This window comes from Bombus vosnesenskii, unplaced genomic scaffold, assembly GCF_011952255.1.
Source record: "Bombus vosnesenskii isolate JDL3184/JDL3185 unplaced genomic scaffold, Bvos_JDL3184-5_v1.1 scf7180000013267, whole genome shotgun sequence".
NCBI classification, from domain to species: Eukaryota; Metazoa; Arthropoda; class Insecta; order Hymenoptera; family Apidae; genus Bombus; species Bombus vosnesenskii.
In genome coordinates this window covers 7,585,372-7,611,226 of record NW_022882927.1, presented here as the reverse complement: position 1 = coordinate 7,611,226, position 25,855 = coordinate 7,585,372, and the positions used below count along the sequence as shown (strand labels likewise).

Here is a 25,855-nt window from a genome sequence, read left to right as displayed (position 1 = left end):
TAAAACTTATGTTGACAATTTACAAACTCAAATGCCAACATTTTAGTTGAATAAAATCAATATGTACTAGAGAAAATACACAGTATAATATCATATGTTATATCAATGTCAATCTTAAGATAAATTATCATAAAATTAAACTCATATTAAATAACTCACCGAAGCTCTTGTACCAATGTGATTACTTCAGTGCCACAGCAAATGTGTTTATAGGTTACCTACAACAATGAAAAATACCTATATAAGAATTAAAAGATTACAATTTTTACTATATGCATTTTATTTAGAATGCATATTCTTGTATCATTAATCGAATAAGAAGGTAATAAACACATTCAAATATAAATAAAAGAGAAAGAAAGAAAAATCAAATATTGTTTTAATTTATTTTTAACGTTATTCGTTTATTTCTTGTTTTAATTTCTTTTTAATTTTAAAATTCAAAGCAAGCAAGACTAATAATATACATCATAAATAAAAATACAAATATGTGAAGCAATATAAACATTGTTTCCTTTTGTAATATAGATATAACTAGGGACGTGTTATAAAATATTTGACATGCGTTTAATAGGGTGATAATAAAAAAAAAAAGACAAGAATTTGTTACACCTTTATGACAGAAAAGATCAAACATTTTTTGCAGTTGCTCCTTGCTAAGAATAAAAGGTTATATTATGCAAAAGGTTGATTGACAATATGAAATTTCATCAATTAAATTATCAAAACTATACGTAGAAAGTTTGATTCTAGTCGATAAGAGTGACTACTCGGTCATTGTATACTTGCCAAAGTCAAGGTCGTCCAACTTGCCATTGTAAGGTCAAGTCGTCATGTTTACAATGTCAAATCGAAACTGTAATTCACGCAACGTTGCACACACGCACATGCCCACACACTAACATTTTCAGCGAAATTATGACATTTGTTGTAGCTAAAAAAAGGTAAAGCATCCCAGCAGGACTGAATAACCTTGTTTAAAAGTTCTACGGCAAAAAGTTAGGTTAGATCAAAACCGAGCAATAACAAGCCGGTAACCGTATACTGCATTATGATTATTGTACTTTCTATAGTGTTGTATTATTTTACATGATATTAACGATTTTTTTCAAATTTTATTCGTCACTAAATCACGAGAAATAACAGTTGCTAACAATGTAATTACCTATCAAGTTGTGGACCACATACATGCGTTAATAACTCATTTAACCTTTCGCTAGCGCGTAATTCCGCCTACTATCTAACCTAACGTATTTGACATCTTATAGCTGTTAGCTGTTACTGTATTTTACACACTACCCGGCTTATCGTGTCATAATCATACGTAAAAAATAATACACGAATTGCACGATACTACTACCACTGGCGCTTCGCGTCATTGAATAGTACCAACGTGGTACCACACCGAATGCTACCAACATGATATTGCAAATATATCTTAACCCTTAACTATGTTTTAATATAACATAGTAAAATATAACAATTAGATTTAGATATCTGTAAAACTTTTTTGTAAAGGACATGACATAACAATTATGTGGTCCATTATATTTTTTATAGAGTGTTTTATTGTTTTTTCTTTTTTTCTTAGAAAAATATAAATTTTTTAATAAATTTGGTATATAAAAAATATCAAAAAGTATAAATACTTATACTTTACCATATTTTATATGCTACAGGTAGTAAAAAATATCATGTATCGTGTTCTTCTAGAAACTGCTTTAGAAGTCCAGAACTCAATGGAATGATAAGATGTTCAATACTATCAATATTGCGCTTTATTTTAACTAACTTGTGATCTATAAACTCAGTTAATTGTGCTCTTAATGCTAAATCTGAGCTTACAAGAAATCCTTCACGAGCAGCTCGATAAAGATCTTTAAATGCCATTCCTATTAATAGAAATTTGTAAATAAATTATTATGTTTGAAATTATATATGTAATGTATTAATTCTATATGTAATACTTTTCTTATAAATTTGAAATTACCAGTAAAATTAACATTATTACTGTTGCTTAGCTGATTCTTTACAAGCAATAAATAGATTGATTTAGCATTTGAAGTTAGAGAAAGGAAAACATTATGAAGAGATGATAAAGCAAGAGCACCACTTTGCTTAACCAAGAGCGAACTTTCATAAGATGTTTCTTCTTGATAAGATAGAAATGTTGTTGTGTCCCACCAAAAAAACTTGAATTTGGAGTGTTTTGTATGGTCCCATACTATAAGTATACAATCATATAAGAATTACTAAAAATGTAATGAATTAAAAATATAATACGAAATTGATCATACATAGCGGGGCATTAATGTGATCAACTGATGCTAAAACACAAATATTTGGTATATTTGCAAGACAAGATAGTAAATCTTGAGCTTTATTTGAACGTAGCATCATACCATCTATATTATGTATTAACAAATACAATCTGTCTTTTGGATTTTTCCTTAAAGTTTTTTCAATAAGATCAATACATTCAGTTGTATTGCTAGGACAATTTAACTCCAATAAATCAATAATTATACCATCAAGTATCTAAAAAATATTGCACTATTTTTAATCATCATATTACTTAAATATTTATATCTCAACTCTATTTATATGACTTACATCTTTCATAGTTAAACTAGGAAAGAATCCATTTACTACTAGTGATGGATGATAAGATATACTTTTATAAAAATCATTGATTAAACATCTTTTTGAACCTAAGCCATAAAGCAATACAGTATAGCCTTGCCTAAAATGCAATAAAGCAATACGTATTACTAAATTTTTTTAAAAGCTTATAGGTTTCAATATTTTGTTCTTAACTTACTCCATAATAAAATACCACATAGGGAACAGCGTAGAGTAGTTACTAGTTACTGAATAAATATTCTTTTTATGTTGTAAAGACACATGACTTTGATTTGTTAACAATTTTTCCAATTTTTCTTTTGTTAAACGAGAATTACGTAGATGTTCTAATGTCCGATCGGATGTAACTACCTTTTCTGATTGTGTTGCAAAGTATTCATCAGTTTGCATATGCTTTAAAAATATGAGATATAACAGTAATAATGTACTGTATAATTCATATATCCATATTTTAGTGAAATTTGTCATATTCTACTTACAAAATCTTTATGAATAATTGAAGGTTTATTTTTTCTAGTTACTCTTTTTGGTGTATTCAATAAATGTGACTGTGATATAAATTTTTGCTTTTGGTTCCTTATTTTCATCTGATCTTTTTCGTCATTGCTAGATACTACATCCTCACTATCGGTTGTCTCTTCAGTATCTTCAACTGGATGGTAATCACTAGATTCAGATATACTCTCACTTTCACTTGATGTTAATCCAAATTCATATTTTCTTTGAATAACAGGAACTGAATATTTAAAAATAGAAATTAGTAGTCTTATATTATTGCTAAAAAATGTATAATAAATGAAGAATGTTATATTATTTTAGAAGCTATACTTTTTGAAATTTTCTGGTCTTTCTTTGATGTTTTTGGTTGTTCTTTATTATAAACATTTATCTTTTCAAGAACAACTTTAGCTATGGGTAATAGAACATCATTAATAGGTGTACGACATAAATGTGCCTTCTTTGTCATAGCATCTTTTCTACTAGGTGTTTGGAATTTATATAATGCCTGTCCACTTACATCATCGCTTGAAAATAATTCTAAATAAATAATACATTTTTTTAATTTTGGAAAAAACGGAAAAATTAATACTAAATTTGTCATTGAAAATTTACCAACTGGCTTTTGTACATTCTCCTCTACATCTCTGAGTTCATCTTCTACTGTATTTACTGGATTATCATCCAAATTTTCATCTGAATTGGATGACATATACCTTTTAGGTTTTCTTACTAGAATAAAAATAAGTTATTTAATAATAGATTGTAAATAAACATATCTACAAAAATTAAAATTACAGTGTATCGTCAGCAATCTATATACTACCTTTTAGTCGTGAAGATCGTCGTAAATTTTCGGTAGACATTTCGTATGTGATGTAATTATTTTAAGACTAAATGTACCACAAAACTAACAACACTTGAAAAATACTGCAACCGACGTCCGATTTCTAAAAAATAGGCTTTGAATCAAAATTAATCAGTGATATTAAAAAACCTAGAGTAACCACGTTATAGTTTATCTCAAAATATCGTCTATTACGCTACCGTACGGCAAATACTTTAATTAAATAGACAATATTTTAATAGTAATACAATTCAGTTATTATTGTAGCAAATTTATTTATATATTGAAATATTCATTATATAATTTATTGTAGATATTACATATTGTTTAAAAGGAAAGATTTTCTTTTCTTCTCTAAAAAAAAAATATAACAAACAGTTAATTTCTCTTTTTGAGCCAGCTAAATTTAATTGTTGCGCGATTTTGTTATTCTCATAATTGTTTATCTCGGATAGAAAAGTATGAACTTTTCCATAGAACCGTACAATGAAAAATAGACTCTTGTAGCGCGATACCACACAAACACACCTCGTTTGTGATGAAACTAAATAGGTTCTTGTATACGCTAGCGTGGAACCAAAGAGGGCAGATCCCTAACATTATAGGTTCTTGTATATGTAATGTGGAACACCTTCAACACCTGACCGCATGGTGCAGCATCTGTACTGTGGAACAACTAGAAAAATCATCATGATATAAGTATAAAGATCTAATAGTAGATTCCAATTCCAACCTATGAATTAGTCGGTTTTGTTTTCAAATTTATTGTGATGTTACTATTGTATATAAAACCTAGTATTGGAAGACGTATATACCAATAAAACGTGTACATTTGATTATTTTGAACATTATATATATTTATCTGACAATTTAATGTTTTATCTCATTTATATAGTGTATTAAACTACGCTATACTATTACAATAGACTTTTTAAATATAGCGAAGTATGTAAAAATTGTGCAAATTGTATTTTGTACATAAATGTTAATAACTTGATAAATTTCGTTTGAAAAATTTGGAAACTATAAGAATTTTATAAATCTAAGCTATAATTTTATAGTTTTATCGAATATGACTGATTTAGATGTGGATGATTCTTTAACTAAGTTAAATACTCAATTAAATAAAAGCATGGTCCTAATGGATACCACAGAAACTGAAATACCTCAGTCAAAGAGTAATAAATCTATAACGATCAATCCAAACATTCAACCTGCCAGTCCGCATGTTAATTCACCTATAGTTAAGAAAAGCATTTTGAAAAAAGCTGAGAAAAAAAATGTGATAGAAGTGGAGCAACATATAGAAAATAACGAAGAAACAAGAAGTGAAATAACTGGCAACAGTGCATCAATGAATGTAACATCTATTACAAGACCACGTACTGTAAATGAAATTTAATTTATATATATTCTGTACCAGAAATCTTTGCATAAAATTATTTTATCAATTTTATTTTAGATCAGTGATTTAGTACAACAAGAAGACTTAATTATGGAAACTACAGATACTACATTGAGTTTAGACGATCTGTCTGATAGTGAAGACATATGGATCATGGATATTCCTGGAACAGTAAGTTAAATATATTTAAATAAAAAAATAATATATTAATATTATAAATATCATGCAACTTGTAGATAGATCCAAACGAACTTAAAGGTCAAATGTTAATATTTGGAGAGAAATCTAAATTTAAAATTAAAGAGGAAAAATACTGCGCAGTGCATCATGAAGTTAAATGTAATGTTACATGTGTACTTCATACTGGTAAAGTAAAACCACGATATAAAACTGGTAATATATTTTTTTATCTATTTCAAGATGTGATCAGTGGCTTCTTCTAACATTTCGTATTTTTTTCATATAGTCAATATAAAGCCAGCAGGTGCAATTACTATCAGACGAAAACTTTCAAGTATTTCAAAAACTAAACCAATGCAAATAGAAAACTGCAGCGTACCATTCCCAAAAAATTTGAGAACTCGGCATCCATTATTTGGTGTCAATTACAAAGGTAATGTTGAAAAAGTGTAATAAAGTAATTGGTCTAAAGGCAAAGGATGATAATAGGAGAAAACAATATTATATATAATACATTGCTTTAAGATTGTATATCATTAGGAAATTGTGTACTACATTAACTATAAAAATTTATTTGCACCCTCATTTGTTTATGAGAAATTAAATCAACAGATGAAAATACATAGAGATAATTTTAACTGAACAATACAAACTGTAAAATTAGTTGCTTTATAATAAAACGCAACATTTAATTTCAGATTATTATGGAAAATTGACAAAATGTTATTGTATCCCATATCAACGACAAATGTAATATGAATGAATGAGTTTTACATTTAATTAATTGAAATAACTTTGAAAGAATAGAATTCGTTCGATGAGAATGTACCTTATTTTATCCAATACTAGGAACATTTGTCTTCATGCGTTGGTGTCATTGTCATGTCAGTCACTGATCATTTCCGAGTGCGCGGTAAATATAAAATAGAAGAAACTATGAGCATCAAAATTTCCAATAGAACTTGAAACACTATAAAAACATTCGTTAAGTGCCCATTTTATATCACGCGTAAATAATAAACCTATCTAACTGAATAAAAAAAGAATGGGAAGCAAAGATTTGTACGGTCATAATAACATAATCGAAGTTTTAGTTTGACATGCGCTTTCAGGATCCTTTACCTATGCGCCTTTCTTTAAATACCAGTATATGTAATGTCCGCTTCTGCGCAGTCGCGGTGCGCATGCGACCAGATCTAGAAGACTGTACAAAAATTTCCCAGTACAGAAAAGAGATTTGTTAGTGGAAAAGTTATAACGTAAGTAAACAAGAGTCAAGAAATTTGGACGGACGAATGCGTGAACATAACTCTAGAATCAACGAAAACGGTGGCACGCGGTTTATCTATTACCGAGGACTGTCGAAAAGTTTCTCTATTGTAACGAAGTTAAGGTTAAACGAACCAGGTATACCCTGTAACCAGTCCAGGGTATTTAGCAACCCCTCTGACGACAAATCATTCAATCCTTTGTGACGTTCGCCGCGAGTCATACTATGTTAATCGCGCTGTACTACAGTTTTTTTTTTTTTTTTCATAAACTAAAATATTTGAGTTGGGGCCATTACTTTGTTTGCATTTGAACTGGGATCACGGGTTTCTTTTAAAAAAGTAGGTACAACAGATATGAGAAATCGGTGAGAGTCTTTTTCTTTCACGCGCAAGATCAAGACAACGACCATTGGCTAAAAAGGGACAAAACGAATGATGGCATCGTTATTCTATCTATCTTCCTTTTTGTATGTTGTTTCTTTCTCTCTCGTTTTGTCTCTACTCTTCTCTCTGTTGCTCCTTCTACTCTCTCTTCTCTTCCCCTCCCCTCTCTTTTCCTCCGCCACTCCTTTTCGTTACTTCCATTCCTCATTCTCTCGCTCGCCTTTTCCCCCCTTCAAAATCGTAACGCGAAACATCGAGCCATCGTCCTTGCGTATGTGAATAGTTGTATTTGAATCTCCGGGGAATTTACGTGTCATGTCCCACCACGCCGACTTTTCCACGGATTTTCACGTACGTTCCTGCTATAGCGTAGTACCTCTCACTCGCTCTCTGACGTTTCTTCGCTTCTCTCGACGCCACCAACAGCTGTTTCATCCGATCGTCGCCCTCTCGTATAGTTCGTGTCTCACCGTAAGAGCGAGGGAGAAAGAGAGAGAGAGAAAGTGAGTGGGAGAGTACAGACGGTGGGCCCTACCGCAAGTTTTTCGTCGTCGTTCTCAACCTCACGTACAAACTTGTCATTTCTACGTCCACCATAGGGCATACGCGATTAACCTAATTCTCTGAAATCTAAGGCGTTATTTGTTCGTTTAACGTTCGTCTGACAGCTCCTGTCAAACGGACCCTTCCTTTCCAACTGTTCGTCAAATCTGTCAGCTAAACAGTCACCGTCTTCTATTATATTTTCTGCGAGAAAATATTCTGTTTTAATTCCTTCTGGTATATGATTCATTTCAACGCTTCCACGGTGAAATATTTCCGAAAAAGAAATTCCGTTACGACGTACGTTGCAAAGGATTTTCTTGCGAATTGACGTGGAATTCCATAAAAACGGCTGCTAATACTCGATGACACGTCTGACTCATAACATTTTTATAATACAATGTTTTAATGTCCCATTATTTGTTTCAGATTGTGCAAGGATATTAGTGTATAAGAAGTTGCAAGTACAGTCAATTACATAGTATCAAGGCATTGTGGAGACTTTGCACGTATGTGTACCAAATTTACATTGATAATGATGTTATTTTTCAATTAAAATGTATATTCCAAGCATTTTCAGTGTTACCATGTGTATTACATTGATAATATTATTACCATGATTAAAATACTTTGATAATTGATAATTACACATTTTTTATATATATGATCGAAAGAGTGTTAAATACCTTGTGTAAAATACTTTTTATTTGTGTGCAGGATTTATAACTAAAGAAAATCTTGGTAACTTACTATATTGTGTGATATAAAAACTAGAAACAAAAATGTCAGTATTGAATCAAAGTGGAGAAGATGCAGTGGAATGTCCTTTGTGTATGGAACCACTGGAAGTGGATGATTTGAATTTCTTTCCATGTACTTGTGGATATCAAATATGTAGATTTTGCTGGCATAGAATTCGTACAGATGAAAATGGTTTATGCCCTGCTTGTCGGAAGGCCTATTCTGAAAATCCTGCCGATTTTAAACCTCTCAGTATGGAAGAAATTGCAAGGTATGTAACAGCCATTTTATGACATCTATTGTGTTTATATGAATCATTGATATTTATTATATTCATTTTCCTTGTTAGATTAAAAGCAGAAAAGAGATTAAAAGATCAGCAACGTAAGCAAAGGGTTACAGAAAACCGTAAACATCTAGCAAATGTGAGAGTAGTACAAAAAAATCTAGTATTTGTAGTAGGATTACCATTGAGACTTGCGGATGCTGATGTAAGTAAGGTCACTAATAATTTAAATAAAATATTATTGTTGACATTTAGTATTTTTGTAATAATTAATTTTCAGATATTAAAGCGGCATGAATATTTTGGAAAATTTGGCAAAATTCACAAGGTAGTAATAAATCAAAGCACTTCCTATGCAGGGTCTCAAGGTCCTAGTGCTTCAGCTTACGTTACTTACCAGGTAAGTTCTGCATACTTTTACATTAGAAGCTATATTATTTTACTACTTTTAGGAGTTATATATATATATTTTTTTAAATTTCTTTATTATTAGCGTCAAGAAGATGCACTACGTGCTATAGAGGCTGTGAATAACGTTGTTATGGATGGACGGACAATTAAAACGTCGCTAGGAACAACAAAGTATTGTTCACATTTTATGCGTAATCAGCCTTGTCCGAAACCAGATTGTATGTATTTACATGATCTTGGGGACCAGGAGGCATCATTTACAAAAGAAGAGATGCATCAGGGCAAACATCAAGAATATGAGCGTAAACTTGTGCAATCATTACATGCGTCACATGCGTCACATGCATCTGCACAACGGTAATTTATTTTACATTTGAAATTACTGAATTATAATTGAAAGAGAAGACAGCATAACTCAAATAATAACATTTTTATGCAAGGAAACCGACACCATCACCATCAGTGACAGGCAGTATTGTTAGAGAGAATGGAACTTCAAATTCTCAAGCCAAAGAAGCTTGGCCATCGTTACAAACTGGACAGACAAATAGTGGGTTTTCCTTTCACAAAGATAATTATATTTAAAAACAATATAATCATACGTAGTTTATTAATTATTCTAATCTTATATCCACAGGTTCACAAACAAATTGTAAAGAATTATCACCGCCATCACAAACAACATCGCAGCAAAACAACATGACAAACGGAAGTAGTACAACAAACCAGCAGAGTCATGTATCCTCTGGTAGTTCAACACAACAGAACAATAATAATAAAGGTGAAAATATGAATATACGGAGAGGAAAAAGTAATAGTGAAAGTAAAGCTCAAGCAGCACGGAATAAACATAAAAATTGTCAAAACAAAGAAAAACATAGTACACGGACAACTTCCCGATCAGAATCTAGCTCTATTGGTACACAAAATAATGTGCAATCACAAATTAATGGACAAAAGGATATTAGAAATTTTTCCTCCGAATCGAATAGTGATGTACTACAGAAATTGGGTAGTAAGTGTAAATCGGAACAACAATCACAACCGCAGCAGCCACCACCTCAACAACAATCACAACAACAAAGTAATAAAGGATCTAAATTAGTTCAGCATCAACAGCAACAACAACAGCAGCAGCAACAATCTCAAGAACTTAAAGTAAATGGAATAATGCAGAACGGAGAACGTCGGCATTCGGATAGTGAAACAGATCAACAACGTGAAGGTAGTACACCGGCTAGTACAATTTCGAGTACGGAAGATCCGAATGTGAATCATCAAGTGGAACATTTAACAGAATCAAGTGAGGAGAACAGTGGTGCTGCTATTTTGGGTGAGTTCCTTATATTCGTGATCATTTCTATATGTATTGATTTCTTGCTTCTAAAATAAATGTAGAAAACGACTAAATTCAATATATAACATTCGTTAAATAATATGTGAATAAGAGAAACAGAATGATCAAAATGTCTATTATAACTACTATTACTAAAAATGTATATTAGAGTTTAAAATGACGTTTATAAAATATTTATAGAATTATGTTTGGAAATCTTTTATTTTTTAGGTTCAAAAAGTTATAGGATAAAATTTAAACTTATTTGTTTTATGATAATTTTAAACAATGTTTATTGAAAAAATATTCTTTCTTTGTTACATTAAACTGTATTAATTTTTTTATATATTTGTTTTTTGTTAATATTTCTGTAATTTAATAAGTTTTATGAATATATATTTGCAAGAAAAGAAGTAGGAGAAAGTTTATTCTTTCGATTTATGAAGAGTCTGTGAGAGGCTATAGATAGGAGTTACAATATCTAAATCATTTAAAATTAAAATATGTCATGCAAAGTATTTGTAATAAATGACAAATCATTCTAAATGTGTGCCTATCTCTTATAACACTGTATGTTGTACTTTAAACATAAAACAATAACTTTTGAGCAATGTATAGTATATTAATGACATGCACATCTTACGGCTGTCTCATAACTGTAGAATAAATTTTAAATAGTTATAGATATATGCCAAAATAAAGAGAATTCTTTGAAAAAAAATAGTAACTGTTTTTTGTGTTTTTGTACACACTTGACTTTATCCTTCTTGTAAGTTGCATCATTTGGGCAAACATATATATGAAAGTGTCTGGAAAATTGTTTATTGTTTTTGTTTCTATATGCAATGAATGTCTACATAATATATCTTATGTATGTATAGAATTGGCTTCTTTCCCTCTTTTTTTTTTTGTAATTTCTCACTTTATATTTAAATATAATTTTCTGGACACATATTTTTACATTTTTGAGATTCATTAATGGTGGCAGAGAGGAATGGTATTGGAAGCTGTTTATTCTGGCATTTTACACTACCAAAATGATTTGATTGCATAGAGATTGTAGTGTAAAAATTTGTGCATATCATCTTTAGGTTCCTCTCCAGCTAGCACAAATTCATCACAAGGTGCCAATCAACAGCCACCACCAGGACTACATAATGGGTCTCAAATACAATTCAATCATCGATCGATCTTTCAGACGGACAATAATAGTTTCTTCAATTCAAATACTTTCCAGAAAATCTCTACCACCACCTCAGTGCCACCTACTTCTTTGACAGGCATGTACACATAATCTTTGTTTAGTGCTGTGGTTTCCACAAATTGATTTGTGGATTTATAATTACTTGTAGTAATGAATTCGAGTTATTATAAAAACTGATTAAGTTTTTATATTTGTCTGTTTTCCTTTTATATTCTTCTATAGTTTATATAAAATCAAATATAAAAAATGTTATAATTATTTTTTTTGGATATACAGCAAATCCAACCCTGAATTGGACAACCACAGGTTTAGCTTCTATTCCTGATTCTTTGCCAATTGTTCAATCCAGTGAAGATTGGCAAGCAGCTTTTGGTTTTCAACCTGAAACTTCACAAACAAATCATGTTGTACAAAAGTCCAGTCCTTCTAGTTCACCAGGAGTGAATTTCAATTCTGAAGGTTTTGTAGATGAAGAAGTTTACGCTAATCTACAGTATACTACTCTATCAGAACCCTCTGGTACTTTTACATCCAGCTTACTTGTTAATTCTCCTGCATCTAAATTCATGGCAGATTTTCAACAAAACTCATTGCAACAAAGGCTTGCCCTGCAGGTAAGCAGTTTATAAAATAATTAATCAAATATAAATATTATTTAAATTGCCTCTATACTACTAAATATAGATAATAAGAAGAATAACTATAATTTCTTAAGGCACAACAAAATCAAGAAAACTGTGAATATATAAAACAAAATGGTCATGCTACTATGGAAGAAGTTAGGAACCATAAAGAATCTGGTTCAGATATAAAGCCTGATGATGATCTGGGTTTTGATCCTTTCCATGAAACACAGAAAGCTTTGGCTGAACTTATGGAAAATGAAATGCAAATTCAACAACAAAGGTTTCAGCAGCAACAACAACAGCAACAACAACAAAGAGAACGAGAAGAGCAAAATAGGGTACAACATCAACAAAATATTGCAAATCTTGGTCAACAACATTTTCCACAGGTAATTTCTATATCTTCCTTGGTAACTGTATGAAATTTAGTAATTTATTAATAGTAATTCTTGAAAACAAACAATAATAGTTTCATGATTATTTTTGTTTTCATATCATGATATTGTATATGGCTATTATTTAGGTCGCCCATATAGCACATTTGCAACAGCAGGCCCAACATCTGCAAAATCTACAAGTTATTCAACAGTCGCATTCCTTGCTATCTCGTCTTCCACAAAATTTGTTACAAAGTGGTACCCAAAGCCCTGCTCAGAGTACTGTGGCTGCTGCTAGTTTGGGACAACGTAGCCGCCTTCCACCACCAGGTTTCCCTGGTTCTACACCAAATCACATGAATTCTTTTGGTCTTGGTATACCGCGACCGGCTCCCACGAACAATGCTCTTTCGGGTTAGTATTTTTGTAATTTCGTCAATAATCTGTGATAATTGTAAACGTATATTATGTTTACGTTGTTCATCTGAGAAAAATATACACAATAACAACAAACGTTTTGTAACTTTAGAAAGTAAAAGTGTATTCTTTGTTTGCTTATATAAATCGGAAATAGCAAGATAGTGTCAGTAAATATGTATTTGTGGCGAGCAATAGTGTTATCCAAGTATAAAAGTGAATTCTTGTGACTTTGCAAAAATCTATATAATATTATACATGAGTCATTCGTCTAGTGTGCTGTTTACAGGAGCACAACCACCACAACAAAATACCTATCTTCCAAATGGAAACCCTCTTCTGAATTCACAAGGTACATTGTAATAATAGTCACTATTACTTGAACATTTTATATTATTTTTATGACTAATATCTAAAATTTAATTAATGTGTAAAACAGGTATTAGTAAATGTGCTGGAGATGCAGTGTATACGCTTAAAGATTGGTGTGATATTAATAATCAACAACAGCAACAACAATTTCATCATCAAGCATTACATCAAAAAGGTGGATGGAACAATTTTGGACCTATTGCAGACTGGACTTCGATTGATCCAGCTATTGTTAGTTCTTCTAGGCCTCTTCCATTCCAAACTACTAGTACATGGCAATTTCCACATGTTCATCCTACACACACTGTATCACATAATGCGCAACAGGTATTAAACACTGTTATGATATTTCATTTTCATTATTATATTTTATATTTTCAGAAATTTAAAACAAATTTAAAAGTACATATTGCATAGTAAATCTTTATAATAAATTTTGTTCATAAGGAACAACAGAATGCACCAACTCAACATTGGGCAATGCAACCACCTCCAGGTTTTGCTGCGCCAGTGACTACGGGACAACTAAGTAATCAACAACCAAGCACAACTGCACAGCCGCACACTAAACTTATCTCAACAGGATCAGAAATTGAAAGTAAGTCTCTCTCCGTGATATTTCAATTTCTGCTTTTATTAAATACAATAATAAAACACATTAAATATCTATATTACAGACCTATAAATAATTATGCATACACGAAGTGTACAAGTGACGTAATAAAACATCCATGTGGGACAAGATATTAGCAATGATACAAAAACCCGACAGTCTGTTACGTACGTTTTCCTGACCCGTATCTATATCTTTGAATTAATTTTATTCCGATACTTTATTCTCATTAAATGAGTATTCACAGCTAAAAACAAGTATTGAAAGATATTGGAATATAATTTAATGAACACTTCCGAATATATGCGACGAATATACTCCTATATACGTTCTCGATAATATTCTCATATTTAACCTATAGTAAATTCGAACTATTTACAAGTCTGGCAGTTTTACTATGATTAAGTTTATCTAGATCGAGATGATACAGGTATCAAAGGCAATGATCATGATTTAATAATTAACACATTAAATAAGATACTTACTAAAATAATTATACTAAACTAAAATTTTTGTGTATATATTACTCGGATTCAAGTAAACAATATTCAAGCGAACATAAGAAATGCTTTTTTGTGTAAATAACTTTTTCTGAAGGATATATATCAAGAACAAAAATTTCATACGACGGAAATTCGTAACCTTTACTTTTTTTTTGTATTAATATAATTTTTGTTTAAATCTAAGATACGAAATTATGTTACAGCAAAAAAAAAATAATTGACACTTAACACGTCCTTTTATTTAAAATATAGCGATGTATTACATTTATATTATAAAGTGCTTATATATGCTGGCAACATTAGAACAAATTTTTTAACAGAATATCTATCTGTTTATCTCTTAGACAAAAGATTTCTGTTATATATGTATTATAAATATGTATTATTATTGTGAAAATGCGCAGATAGATACATGCTAATAAAAAAATTGAAATGTAAAAACTCATAAGGAAATCAATTGTTATTGTTGTTTTTTTCTCTTTTTTTTGTCGAAAATAATTTTAAATCTGAAAGCGTAATTGAAAATCGCTAGTTCCTGCAACTTGAGTCATGGTTATCATCTTGAAATTCATATTCAATATGCATTTTTTTAATCTTTCTGTTTTAATCGAACTGATATTGCAATTATATTATTGCAATCGGCATTAATGTGTCTGATAAATATCCTACAATCTCTTATCTATCTAATTTTAAAATACAAAAGATTAAAAAATGTTTGTTTCATTAATATAGTCGAATATGTAACGTGGAAATAGATTATGAAGAATATACGAGAGATGAATTATGATAGTGGCGCTTTAAAAAAATTAAGTGTAAGAAAGTCTTTGATGTATTTTAAAAATATGTACATCAAAGTTTATGCCAGACGAATATATAATTTATGGTAGATACTTCGTCGCATTTGTTTAATCAGTCAACAACATGTTAAAATATGCAGATTAAATTGGTTTAGGAATTAAAGTCACAAAGTTAAATAATATTCAGGCGTACATAGGATTCAGGAAACGACGAGCAACTGTCGAAATGATAAATATGAATGAATCAGCGTATCCGAATCTCGAGTACGTACGAAACGACTACGATATACATATAACGAAATATGTCTGAATGATAGTACTATAATACGAAGTGTTATCGTCGAATGATTAAATTTTTGTGGCAGATTGTTAAATAAACATATCTGCTAATTCAACACGATTAAAGAAAACACGATACATATACAAGAGAATGATTGAGATACAGATATAATTATAACAAATTTAATTGAAGGTAACCGAGAAATATACAACATGCGCAAGATATTAATGAAAAAATGCAGTTTAATTCATAATATCCTGTTTCCTTTCAAATATCTCATTTAATTTTCCTGCCTTCTTATATACTCACCTTCAATTTCATCTTCCCTTGTGTGTCTAAACCCATTCAAAATATTTTTTTCTAAGTAATAAAAGATCAAGTAATTTGTAAATAACGTTTTTCACGTTAAATTCACATTTATTAAATTCTGATATACAAATAACAAAATAGCATATTCCAGTAACATGTATTATATCTTTGATCATAGCTTGTATATAATTATTGAAGTTCAGTACAATAATGGCATAAAGTTAAACTCATTTTGCAATTATACATGCATTCCTAAATAATAATGTGAAAAGAAAAACATGTAAATATTACACACCAATAAGAAAAATCAATACTATTTCAATCTTTCATGAATTTATCGCTACTTCATCGTGTTAAGTGACAACATAAAAATCGTAAAAAATTTGTATCTAATTACTATTAAATGTCAGCAACCTCCGATTTGCAAATTTATTAGGCAAGGTACGTTGACAAATTCTTATCATATTACTATACTGATATTGAAGATAGATGTATATGTCTCATAGTGACTAGTTAAATAAAAAATTTAAGTTGAGAATTGTATGTTATCCAGACACTGATTAAAAGCATATGAAGCAGAATAAACTGCTCTTACAAAAATAATAGTTGATATATATTTTTTTTATATTGATTGATCCATTTAATTTACGTTTTAAATTTAATATAAATATGAAATACAATCATGTAAAAATTAATGCAGTTTTATATCAATCTCATAACTCATGCTTATATATAGCTATAAGTAGCTATGAAATTAAATTCTATGTACACACAGTTGTTAAAATTTGTTTATACTGTACGTCAGTTGATTGACAATTCATGGTAAATAATTATTCCAATATGTTATATAGTTTTCTTTGATACTGGAAAAATTAATATTATCGCTAGTGAAAGCTCACAACAGCACAAACGCTAAACACAAAGGTAGTATAAACATTGCACATAGTCATATAACACTAAAGAACTATGGGAATTTGCACCAGGTTTTCCAAACTAACGAACCTTTCGGTCTAAGGTATTTATTGAATTTTTGATTTGCTCATTTTTCTTTACTTTTCAAACTTTTACGTATCAATCCCCAAAATGCCCTAGGTCTTAAATTATTTTGAACTGCTGTAAACCTCCATCCCATATGATCACCACAATTTCTACACGTTGCGACAGTCCAGGCGTATCTATCATGAAATAAATCCACGTCTAAAGTAATTTAATGTAAAGTATGAAAGAATAGAATAAAATATATGAAGAAATAATTCTTACCCTGGAAACCATGTATAATTTATTGACGGTGGATTATCACTTAGGGCAAGGCCTTGCGCGTGATATAAAGTTACAGTTTCATGTATAATACCAGAAGGGTTACAATATGTACCCTGTGGACCTTCTTTACTCATTGGAAACATATGTGATTGTCTTCCAATGTAAGAATCGCAATTACAACAAACAAATACTTTATCCTATAAAATATGATCTATTAATCTTAGAGATTTAAAATAATTGTATTTAGAAAGATTTAATAGAAATTGTTAATTTTATATACTTCTACTAGATATTTCATTTCTCTTTGTAGCCTTGAAATTGCGCAATCGTAATTTAATAAAACGATTCGCTCATTATCATCTAGTAACAAATTTTGGGCAACCCAGAATGATAAGTCTGATGGATCTTCTGGTATACTACTTCCTTCTGTAATCAATCAATAATTTTAAGTTAAAATGATGTACAAACAACATTAAAATTACAGGATATTGTATAAGAATCATGTATAGTACTAGTACATACTGCTTTCGATAAATTGTAAACGTTGTCGTATTTTTAATGAAAGTCTTAAAGGATCATATTGTCGGTATACCCAAGCAGGCCAAGGGGTTACTACAGCATCTAAATTTTCTACTTTTTCTTGTTTCTTAAAATCTTCCTCATTTTTTGGATGTATTCGTATATGATCTAACGAGGCTATACGTTCGTCTAAGAATGGTGGCCCAAGCGTTATTTCTGGTAAAACTTGTACACGGGCTGATATTTTATCATATCCCTACATATATAGAAGTAAATATATTAATCGTTTTTTTTTTTTCAGAAATACCTGATTTTACAAGCAAATTCCCTTGTTATAAGAGTCATGAATGTATAGAAGAACAAAGGAAATTTACATATATAATAAATAATTCATTAACATATATTATTACTTTGACAATTACTATATTACATATATGATGATTTATTTTAAAACTTACCTGAATTATAACTCTGAGAATCTTAAATCTTTGCCTGCCTTTAGCTTTCAAACGAAAACCTTGATCAGGATCATACATACATTCATAAATTTCAGCAGTTGTGCCTATTGGTACCATTTTATCATATCCCAAACATACAACACCTAATGTCCTGTCATTTTCAATGCAAGTTCTTATCATATCAATGGTTTGTGCATCAAATACTGTCATTGGTAATGTTTGTCCAGGAAATAACATGACAGACTGTTTCACTAATAATGGCAAGTTAACGTAAAGTCCATCATCTAATATTGTCCTCCCTCTAAGTTCTTCTAAATTATGCCCTAAATACTAATTAAATACATTTATATTATAACATTCCAAACACAACTCAAATAATATCTTTCTGTCTAAATTACATAAAAAATTAAAAACAAATATTTAATATAAATTTGGAAACATATATTGAAAATTTACAGAATGTGTTGCTGGTAATGTCAAGTCAAAAGTACTTTCAGTAGATATAGATGTTTCATCTGTATTTTCTTCTGAATAATCCTCTTCGACATTATTTTGTCTATTTTCTGGATATTCTGTAATACAAATATTTTATTCTTTTCTTGTGTTTCTTTATGTATGAAGGCATATATGTATGCATACAAAAAACTTGGTAATTTATAAGGATAATACGAGAGTATAATGATATGAAAGTATCAGAAGTAGAAAAATAACGTGTATGTAAAATTGTAAAAATTTAAGACGTATAATTTTATAAGTAATTGATAAGAAAGAATCTCTGCATTTTGGAACAATATGTGGAAATCTCACTACATAACCTGTAATTGTTTAAAGGATAATTTAATATATTTAAATGTGCGCCATGTAAAAAGATATACCTAATTCGCTGTGTGTTCCGTCATCATCTGCATTGGCATCCATGTCATCTACCTATTCCTCTGAACTTTTGAGATCTTGTAAAATTGTAAACAATAAGTACTTTTCCTCTCACAAACGTCAAACACGATAAGCCCCCTATCATCAATTTATGTATTTACATAAAATGCACTTTACAGTTTTCATGAATCAAGCTTCATTTAGAATGTAAATCTATACGTTGTTTTCTTATCACTTAAGTCATATTAAATACATTTCGATTTTTAATTACCTTATCGGCAAAATAATTATGTTTTCAAAATACAAAATTGCTTTATTTATAAAACGTGCATTAAGTTTATCTTACATGTAAAATTTAAAGTGTTAAATATGTACTTCGTCAATTATTTCAGGGAAAATATACGATAATATTGCATATATTTTCTGCGCAGTAATATATTTAGCAATTCATATACAAATATATTTAAATGAATAAATTTATGCAACTACATTATGAAGTATTATTAGAAAAAACAAAAATTTGTAAAAGTTATACAAATATCATAGAAAAATATGAGAATACAATTGTAATATAAATAATTTACAAAAAAACATATTTTACAAAAAACGGTTGTCAATTTGTAAGACATTTATTATATTTTGTATAATCATTTGCTCTGAGTTATTTGTTGTGTAATCCATGGAATATAATTATACACATTGACATATACACCAGGAATATTACTAGTTGCACAACCAATACCCCATGCAACTATTCCAACAACTTGCCATTGGTTGTTACCAAATTGACATACTAATGGTGAACCACCATCACCCTAGAAGAATTTTAATCAAAATAAGTACTTCCAAGGGAATTAACAAATTAAATACTTGTTAAAAACATGAGCTAAATGATATCAATAATATTATTTAATATTTGTTACTAAAATCTGATCTTAACACGTTAATAACTTACTGTGCATGCATCTTTTCCTTGTTCCCCCCCTGCACATATGAAACTATTTTTATTCAACATAAAGGAACGTCCAAGCCTAGTTTGCCTTAAAGCATTTTCACAGATTGATTGATCAACAATTGGTACATCTACTTCTTTTGTTATACTTTGATATTTGCCATTTGTACCAAATGCATCCTTCCCCCAGCCTGACACCCAACATCTTAAAGAAAAATATGGAGCATATAAAGTTATTATGATTAAATAAAACTCAATATTAAATATAGATTTTCTGCATACCTTGTAGAAGCTGCAGGTATTCCTGTAGGAAGACATGCAGTGTTTATATTAGGACTGCTTGAAATTGGAACAGTACTATTTAAAGTTATTACTGCTACATCATTTTGAAGATTAGCAGAATTGAATTGAGAGTGTATAGATATTTGTTTAATTGAATATTCTTGATATGGATAAGTCTCACTGGTGGACTGTTCATCCCATTCTCCTAGTCTCACTTTAAGTCCATCATTTCTATAGAAAAGTATATTTATTTTTATTTGAAATATTAAATTTCTTTTATTGAAAAATAATATATAAAAGACACAAAAGGGAATAAAAATACCAATATTTTTTGGAATTAAAATAAAGTATAAATTACGTGTAAGATGCTACTTTGTGGGCGACAGTTAACACATGGTTTGGAGTAATAAGTACACCCGAACCAACATAAACGTCGTTAGTCGTTAAAAGTGCAGCTTGCCAGGGATATGCTCCGTAACTGGCTTGACCTTGAGGATGTGCAGACACTGGAATTTTTCTGACACCGCAACTAGAGTCGACCAAGTTTCCCGAAGAAGGCGAGCAACAACACACTTGGCCAGCGGGACAATTCGAATTCTAAAAATTAAAATTAAGACGATGTATTTTTTGAGAAAATGACATCTCTAATCATTAAACTATTAAATACATTACTCATACATACTCCATTAACAATTCGAATATCGATTCCCGTATTGGAATATGGGCAGTTGTCCTTTGGAACACAGCACGAATAACCTGTGTCACTGTAAGCTTAAATATAAAATTTAATAACTTATAACCGAATATTTAACTTAAATACATTTTTTCTACAGTAAAATATAATTTCTCTAGAAATTTTAAAATTCACATTCAAAAATAAATTCAAAAGCGACCAAAATCATGTTTCGGTAATATTTTATCGATAGAAATAGAATACATCTTATTTTTAGCAAATATTTTATGTTTGAAAATATAGTTAATACACCATCCTTTATTTAGAAAAGTTTTACGGAATAATAATGCAATCGGAATTAGATTTCAAAGAAATTTCCAGTCTTCAAAAACTGAAGTATTTTTCTGAAAACGAGAAGGGCCAAAAAAGATTTAAATTCCTCAAGTTTGTTTAAAATTCTTCTTATACTCATACTTGATGACACAACTGCATTACTGCCAAAAGTAATCGTATCCTGTGCCAGAGCACAGTCCCTTAGAATGCCCGTAACGAAGAAAACTGCAAATAGTATATAAGACATAATTGAATGTTGCAAAATAATTTCCTGTACTTTACAAGAGCGCGCAGAGTTGAAAAAGAACAAGATTTCAAACTCGCGAGCCTCCGTTGATTTATATACAACCAGGATACCTTGCAACGCATTTTGCAGAAGCATATTAACTCGTACATTCTTTCGGAACGAAAATAATGTGCGACCTTTCACAGATAGTGGAGTCCTTTGCGCGTAAATTGCTAAATAATTTGGCGTAAATTACTTCCGATCATGATTATGTCTTCATTTATGTATGACACAGATGTTGTAATGTTATTCAATTTTTATACGTAGTAAAATGTTCGAAGTGGAACGAAAAGCAAGGTTAGACATGCTCTGAAATAAAGAAGGTCAATAATTACGGGTTCCCGGTGCCCGGTAGTAATGTCATGAGTCACATCATAATTATACTGTTTTTTTGCCTCAGTTTCCTTCTTTTTATATTTTGATGTCAACAATATTTTAAATGTGCTACAAATTGCCATAAGGAATTGTCAACTATGAATCACATATGACTAACAAGCATATTTCCCTTTTTATAACGTTAAATCGTGATAATTACAGTTATTTTAATAGCGACACCCTTTTTGAAGGATAAATAAGTTAAATATGTCCTTGCAGTTAACTCGTGGTTAATCAGATCAGAAACGATAAGATACTTGAATTATTTTAAAAATGAAATGTTCCAATGATTCAATAAACTATTTTCATAATACGAGAGTAATTTTAGGATGGGACATATCTAAATGAGGAATATTAATTGTAATAATGAGAGAAACTCGAAAGAAACATCTTTATGAATGATAGTAATACAAATGATAAATCTTGCATCGGTCGCTTTATTTATACATCAAGTTGCTACATTTCGAAAGTAGTATTCTCACAATTTGTTATCGGTTCTCTCTCTCTCTCTCTATCTTTCGCTCTCTCGCTCTCTCACTCTCTTGTTTATTTCTTTCTCAAAGCGTAGAACACTTAAAATGTTATTGCTCGCCTAGTTGTCAATTCAGCGAGATACTAAACACGTCTGAACTAACACGAGGACGTAAATATACGAAGATTGTTTGACATTGCGTAAACTAAAAACAAAAATTTCGAAAAATTCACAGTGAAAATCGCCTCTGGTGTTTCAGTCAATGAATCGTATTACGTATTACCAGAGGAAAAGGTTACTTTTCAATGTAAATTCGTAGAAACTATCTAATATGGTCGTGGTATAGAATGGTGCAAAAAGTATTAAGAAATATTTGCAATGCTTTTATGCGAAAAATTTTCTCGTAAAACGAAATTTGTTCGAGGCCCACTTTTTGCACCGTCTGATCCTCCCGTTATGTCTATAAAATGCAGTAAAAAAAGCTGCTTTTTTTTGCTTCACAGACAGAACTTTAAGTTTCCTGGGACAAGATCAAGACCAGATAAGATCAAGACTTAAACTTTAAACATATTTAAAAATTGATATAAAATCAGAATTAATAGCTTCCTAACTAAGTTGGTACTTGACGGACAATGCCTAAGAGGTAGTATCAATTTTTTCTCATTATATTTGCACTGGTTATAGTACGATCAGTTTTTCCGACCTCCACGTCTCTTCATAGAAGATGTACATTGAGGACAGTACCATTTTCCTTTTGGAGGTGCAGTGATACCCACACATGGATAGTGAAACCATTCAAAAGGACACTATAAAAAGATAATGAGAAAAAATAAATGTTTAATAAATATAAATATTCTTACTTGACTCATACGGAAATATATATAAGGAAAAAAGGTTAGCTTACATCTGAATTGTCACAGGCAACCATATCCCCATAAGATACTTGATTACATATACAATATCTTGGTTCATTTGGATCATAAGTCCAATCTGGATTATCTGAATCTACAACTTGTGTATTTGTAGTTATAACTGGAGGTGATACAGGTTGCTGAACAGAGGCAGCAACTACACTCGAACTTGGGACAGCAGTTACTTTTCTAAAATGAGTAATAATATTCATTCAAAGCAAACACGCGAAAATTTTCACAAAGGGTACAGAGGTCTTCTAGCAGATGCATACTTTTTATGCTTTTTAGTTGTTTCTTGCTGTATAGCTGCAATAGCAGTCTGAGCAGCGCCAGCTAATTCTCTACTAAATTCGGCTGCATGTACACCTCCAGTGTTAATGGCTTCATAACTAGCTTTTAAGCTGGCAGTACGTCTGCCATGTTGCATTTGTTGCGTCGCAGCAATTGCTTGTGATGCTGCAGCTGCTATAGCATTTCCACCAGCTCCTATGTGACCGAGATTATAACTCACAGAACCAACAGAATTCGCGATTGCTGTAGGAGTAGATGGCACGCTAGTAGCGGCGATAATTGGTCCTGAATTTGCAGAAGCTGGTCGCGATTCAGGAAGACTTGGAGAAATTTTTTCTATAGCTAAGCGTTTTTCTATTGATGTAGAAGATGCATTTGAATCTCTCCTTTTTTCTGCTCGAGCTATAAAAATTTTTATTAGTCTAAAGTATTTTTCATATTGAATAAAATTTAATTGAAGCAAGGGAATACTTACAATGACTATGATTGTCTCGTGACCTACTGGATGTTGTAAAGCTATATCGATTCTCTTTTTGACTACTATTCGTAGGTGGTTGATCTAGCTCCAATGACCTTTTCTCCAGTATTTCTGTGATACCTTTATTATCTGCTTCCAGTTCCATTTTAAATTTGTGCAATTCCTGGTCTAATCTTCTCAAATATCTATCTACTAAGTCATACATCTGATTAGCTAAATGCACCTTCTCATCTGCATCCTCTAAAGTTTTATAATATTCTCTTCTAATAGCTTCATATTCTGCTTCCTTTTCACTAGGTTTCATCTTTTTTGCATTTGCAAAAAAAATCTTTACTTTTTTTTCTAAACTATCCATTGAATCTGCAATAATTGAGCAATTATTAATATGATTCATAAATAATAAATATAGTCCATAATAATGTGTACATACTCTGTACACCTAAGTCCATTTCTCTCATTTCTGTGAACCGGTCTCTTAATTCTTGTGGTAGGTGCTCGATCACTGGAACCGCAAAAGAAGAAGGTTAACATAACCAAACAAAACCAACATAAAAAAGATTAATTACTTAAGAATAAATGACATTTATCTAATTAATATAATAATTACAATGTTCGCATTCTATTCACAAGAAATATTACAAGTTACAGTTTAACTCCAAAATATATTAGGTAGAGTAGAGAAGTTATACACTATTTAGAAAACATACAACTAACCTTAAACTTACAAAGAATGGTATATCAATAAATTGCTCATATAATGAGGTATTTAACTCGATAATAAAATAAAAGCCAGCATTTAAATGATTACATGTGATAATACAATATCTACTAAAATATTCGCTTTAAGAAACGCTTCTGATGTTTGTGCGAGAGAGTATATTTGGAAAGATTAGTAACTTTCTTCAAAAGCTGGGTAAGCAGAGCATGCCTCGTTTTTACGTACTTTCAACATAATCTTCCAAGTAAAGCATCCTTTTCTGCTGGCGCTTCGTTACCTGGTGCTTAATTTACAATTATTTACAATTTACTAAAGGGGAGTGCTTGCCGCCGTGACAAAATCAACGAAAATTGTAGCACTCGATCAGAAGCGTGTTTACGGCGGCCAAATCCCTTGTTGTACCCACATTTTCACGCTAGTTCTGTAAATGATGCGAATCTATGGACGATTCGTACGAAATATCGTAGAAAAAATGTCATTTTCGCGAATATAAATGGTCCAGTAATTAGTGCATTCTTAAAAGTGTTATTTATTTCGGAATTATTACTGGCCAGTTATCTATTCCTTGTAATCCGCCATCTTAACGTAACTTTCAGGGGTGACTTTACATGGTTCTGTGCCCCGTGCGAAATATTTTACATTCTTATTTTTTAGTCAAATATTTCTATCAATTCAGACATTAATATTTTCATTTATCAAATAAATATTATCATTACATTTATTTCATTTCTTAAATCTTATATCTCCAACTCTTAATAATATATACTTATTAGTTGCATAATGGATATAAATGTATTCTGTATGTATTGCACACATAATATATGATATGTAAAAAGATTTGTTATTTCTTAAATCCATATGATATAAAATTTAATCAATCTTATATCTATAAGATTAAAACCCTAGGCAGGGATTTGTTCTCGAATCTATA

At 30.5% G+C, this 25,855-nt stretch overlaps 7 protein-coding genes and 1 long non-coding RNA gene across 23 annotated transcripts in view; 3 read left to right on the top strand and 5 right to left on the bottom strand.

The window, feature by feature from the left end:
• LOC117230665 (protein roadkill) overlaps positions 1–1,411 on the bottom strand; it is a 126,438-nt gene extending 125,027 nt beyond the window's left edge. Inside the window, exons 1-2 of the mRNA XM_033488335.1 lie at positions 1,166–1,411; positions 160–218 (exon numbers count right to left, since the gene is read on the bottom strand). The gene's annotated coding sequence lies outside the window, so the exon portion shown is untranslated. The remainder of the gene's footprint in view (positions 1–159; positions 219–1,165) is intronic.
• On the bottom strand, positions 790–4,169 carry LOC117230664 (origin recognition complex subunit 2). 4 transcript variants are annotated; one of them, XM_033488327.1, is made up of 11 exons: positions 3,968–4,169; positions 3,757–3,873; positions 3,472–3,681; positions 3,123–3,379; positions 2,822–3,036; positions 2,614–2,743; positions 2,403–2,538; positions 2,298–2,327; positions 1,991–2,224; positions 1,661–1,892; positions 790–986 (listed from the first exon to the last, which is right to left on the bottom strand). In XM_033488327.1, the coding sequence occupies exons 1-10, from the start codon at positions 4,005–4,007 to the stop codon at positions 1,693–1,695; spliced, it is 1,569 nt and encodes a 522-aa protein (XP_033344218.1). In that variant the 5' UTR covers positions 4,008–4,169; the 3' UTR covers positions 790–986; positions 1,661–1,692. The 4 variants fall into 4 exon arrangements, with proteins under 4 accessions (XP_033344218.1, XP_033344219.1, XP_033344217.1 ...); XM_033488328.1 differs by lacking the exon at positions 2,298–2,327; XM_033488326.1 differs by having other exon boundaries at positions 2,298–2,538; positions 3,968–4,167.
• An 824-nt stretch (positions 4,170–4,993) lies between these two features.
• LOC117230671 lies at positions 4,994–6,397 on the top strand. Of its 2 annotated transcripts, none has more exons than XM_033488353.1 (4): positions 4,994–5,375; positions 5,451–5,564; positions 5,630–5,759; positions 5,860–6,397. In XM_033488353.1, exons 1-4 carry the CDS (start codon positions 5,061–5,063, stop codon positions 6,024–6,026), a joined length of 726 nt encoding a protein of 241 aa, XP_033344244.1. In that variant the 5' UTR covers positions 4,994–5,060; the 3' UTR covers positions 6,027–6,397. The 2 variants fall into 2 exon arrangements, with proteins under 2 accessions (XP_033344244.1, XP_033344243.1); XM_033488352.1 differs by having other exon boundaries at positions 4,995–5,375; positions 5,630–5,786.
• A 328-nt stretch (positions 6,398–6,725) lies between these two features.
• On the top strand, positions 6,726–14,299 carry LOC117230663 (alpha-protein kinase 1). 8 transcript variants are annotated; one of them, XM_033488325.1, is made up of 16 exons: positions 6,726–6,832; positions 8,201–8,280; positions 8,489–8,783; positions 8,862–9,003; positions 9,079–9,198; positions 9,292–9,566; positions 9,650–9,759; positions 9,847–10,542; positions 11,637–11,825; positions 12,026–12,363; positions 12,465–12,764; positions 12,899–13,082; positions 13,459–13,521; positions 13,609–13,868; positions 13,989–14,139; positions 14,219–14,299. In XM_033488325.1, the coding sequence occupies exons 3-16, from the start codon at positions 8,554–8,556 to the stop codon at positions 14,224–14,226; spliced, it is 3,066 nt and encodes a 1,021-aa protein (XP_033344216.1). In that variant the 5' UTR covers positions 6,726–6,832; positions 8,201–8,280; positions 8,489–8,553; the 3' UTR covers positions 14,227–14,299. The 8 variants fall into 8 exon arrangements, with proteins under 8 accessions (XP_033344216.1, XP_033344215.1, XP_033344208.1 ...); XM_033488324.1 differs by having other exon boundaries at positions 12,899–13,166; positions 13,998–14,139; XM_033488317.1 differs by having other exon boundaries at positions 12,899–13,166.
• Positions 14,300–16,125: 1,826 nt separating this feature from the next.
• On the bottom strand, positions 16,126–19,384 carry LOC117230667 (protein cereblon). Of its 2 annotated transcripts, none has more exons than XM_033488339.1 (7): positions 19,156–19,382; positions 18,737–18,852; positions 18,281–18,610; positions 17,826–18,078; positions 17,584–17,729; positions 17,304–17,500; positions 16,126–17,218 (listed from the first exon to the last, which is right to left on the bottom strand). In XM_033488339.1, exons 1-7 carry the CDS (start codon positions 19,196–19,198, stop codon positions 17,083–17,085), a joined length of 1,221 nt encoding a protein of 406 aa, XP_033344230.1. In that variant the 5' UTR covers positions 19,199–19,382; the 3' UTR covers positions 16,126–17,082. The 2 variants fall into 2 exon arrangements, with proteins under 2 accessions (XP_033344230.1, XP_033344231.1); XM_033488340.1 differs by having other exon boundaries at positions 17,110–17,240; positions 19,156–19,384.
• A 382-nt stretch (positions 19,385–19,766) lies between these two features.
• On the bottom strand, positions 19,767–22,202 carry LOC117230669 (phenoloxidase-activating factor 2-like). Of its 2 annotated transcripts, XM_033488345.1 has the most exons (7): positions 21,751–22,202; positions 21,535–21,618; positions 21,070–21,158; positions 20,746–20,984; positions 20,388–20,618; positions 20,109–20,310; positions 19,767–19,968 (listed from the first exon to the last, which is right to left on the bottom strand). In XM_033488345.1, the coding sequence occupies exons 1-7, from the start codon at positions 21,773–21,775 to the stop codon at positions 19,801–19,803; spliced, it is 1,038 nt and encodes a 345-aa protein (XP_033344236.1). In that variant the 5' UTR covers positions 21,776–22,202; the 3' UTR covers positions 19,767–19,800. The 2 variants fall into 2 exon arrangements, with proteins under 2 accessions (XP_033344236.1, XP_033344235.1); XM_033488344.1 differs by having other exon boundaries at positions 21,535–22,202.
• A 269-nt stretch (positions 22,203–22,471) lies between these two features.
• LOC117230668 (inhibitor of growth protein 3) lies at positions 22,472–25,519 on the bottom strand. Of its 3 annotated transcripts, none has more exons than XM_033488342.1 (6): positions 24,921–25,519; positions 24,637–24,708; positions 24,204–24,566; positions 23,710–24,130; positions 23,431–23,626; positions 22,472–23,332 (listed from the first exon to the last, which is right to left on the bottom strand). In XM_033488342.1, the coding sequence occupies exons 2-6, from the start codon at positions 24,662–24,664 to the stop codon at positions 23,216–23,218; spliced, it is 1,125 nt and encodes a 374-aa protein (XP_033344233.1). In that variant the 5' UTR covers positions 24,665–24,708; positions 24,921–25,519; the 3' UTR covers positions 22,472–23,215. The 3 variants fall into 3 exon arrangements, with proteins under 3 accessions (XP_033344233.1, XP_033344232.1, XP_033344234.1); XM_033488341.1 differs by having other exon boundaries at positions 25,150–25,503; XM_033488343.1 differs by lacking the exon at positions 24,921–25,519 and adding an exon at positions 24,814–24,832.
• LOC117230675 lies at positions 23,030–23,394 on the top strand. Its single transcript, XR_004492816.1, has 2 exons — positions 23,030–23,169; positions 23,248–23,394. It is a non-coding gene; the product is annotated as an uncharacterized LOC117230675 (long non-coding RNA).
• Positions 25,520–25,855: the final 336 nt, after the last annotated feature.

Bases quoted from the DNA above. Each gene is read 5' to 3' on its own strand.
- LOC117230664 (XM_033488326.1), bottom strand. From the start codon at position 4,007: ATGTCTACCGAAAATTTACGACGATCTTCACGACTAAAAG. The intron at 3,682-3,756 runs GTAAATTTTCAA...TTATTTATTTAG, and splicing joins GAATGTACAAAAGCCAGTTG to AATTATTTTCAAGCGATGAT. The intron at 2,744-2,821 runs GTAAGTTAAGAA...ATTGCATTTTAG, and splicing joins ATGTGGTATTTTATTATGGA to GCAAGGCTATACTGTATTGC.
- LOC117230669 (XM_033488344.1), bottom strand. From the start codon at position 21,775: ATGCTTCTGCAAAATGCGTTGCAAGGTATCCTGGTTGTATATAAATCA. The intron at 20,985-21,069 runs GTATGTATGAGT...TTTAATTTTTAG, and splicing joins ATATTCGAATTGTTAATGGA to AATTCGAATTGTCCCGCTGG. The intron at 20,619-20,745 runs GTAATTTATACT...ACTTTTCTATAG, and splicing joins CACAAAGTAGCATCTTACAC to AAATGATGGACTTAAAGTGA.
- LOC117230663 (XM_033488317.1), top strand. From the start codon at position 8,554: ATGTCAGTATTGAATCAAAGTGGAGAAGATGCAGTGGAATGTCCTTTG. The intron at 9,199-9,291 runs GTAAGTTCTGCA...CTTTATTATTAG, and splicing joins CAGCTTACGTTACTTACCAG to CGTCAAGAAGATGCACTACG. The intron at 13,167-13,458 runs GTTAGTATTTTT...TGCTGTTTACAG, and splicing joins CACGAACAATGCTCTTTCGG to GAGCACAACCACCACAACAA.
- LOC117230667 (XM_033488339.1), bottom strand. From the start codon at position 19,198: ATGGATGCCAATGCAGATGATGACGGAACACACAGCGAATTAG. The intron at 18,611-18,736 runs GTAAATTTTCAA...GTATTTAATTAG, and splicing joins CATTACCAGCAACACATTCT to TATTTAGGGCATAATTTAGA. The intron at 17,501-17,583 runs GTATATAAAATT...CATATTTTATAG, and splicing joins AAATGAAATATCTAGTAGAA to GATAAAGTATTTGTTTGTTG.
- LOC117230671 (XM_033488352.1), top strand. From the start codon at position 5,061: ATGACTGATTTAGATGTGGATGATTCTTTAACTAAGTTAAATACTCAA. The intron at 5,376-5,450 runs GTAAATGAAATT...ATTTTATTTTAG, and splicing joins CTATTACAAGACCACGTACT to ATCAGTGATTTAGTACAACA. The intron at 5,787-5,859 runs GTAATATATTTT...TTTTTCATATAG, and splicing joins AAAACCACGATATAAAACTG to TCAATATAAAGCCAGCAGGT.
- LOC117230668 (XM_033488341.1), bottom strand. From the start codon at position 25,177: ATGCTTTACTTGGAAGATTATGTTGAAA. The intron at 24,709-25,149 runs GTACGTAAAAAC...TTGCGGTTCCAG, and splicing joins CTTGGAAGATTATGTTGAAA to TGATCGAGCACCTACCACAA. The intron at 23,333-23,430 runs GTAAGCTAACCT...ATCTTTTTATAG, and splicing joins TTGCCTGTGACAATTCAGAT to TGTCCTTTTGAATGGTTTCA.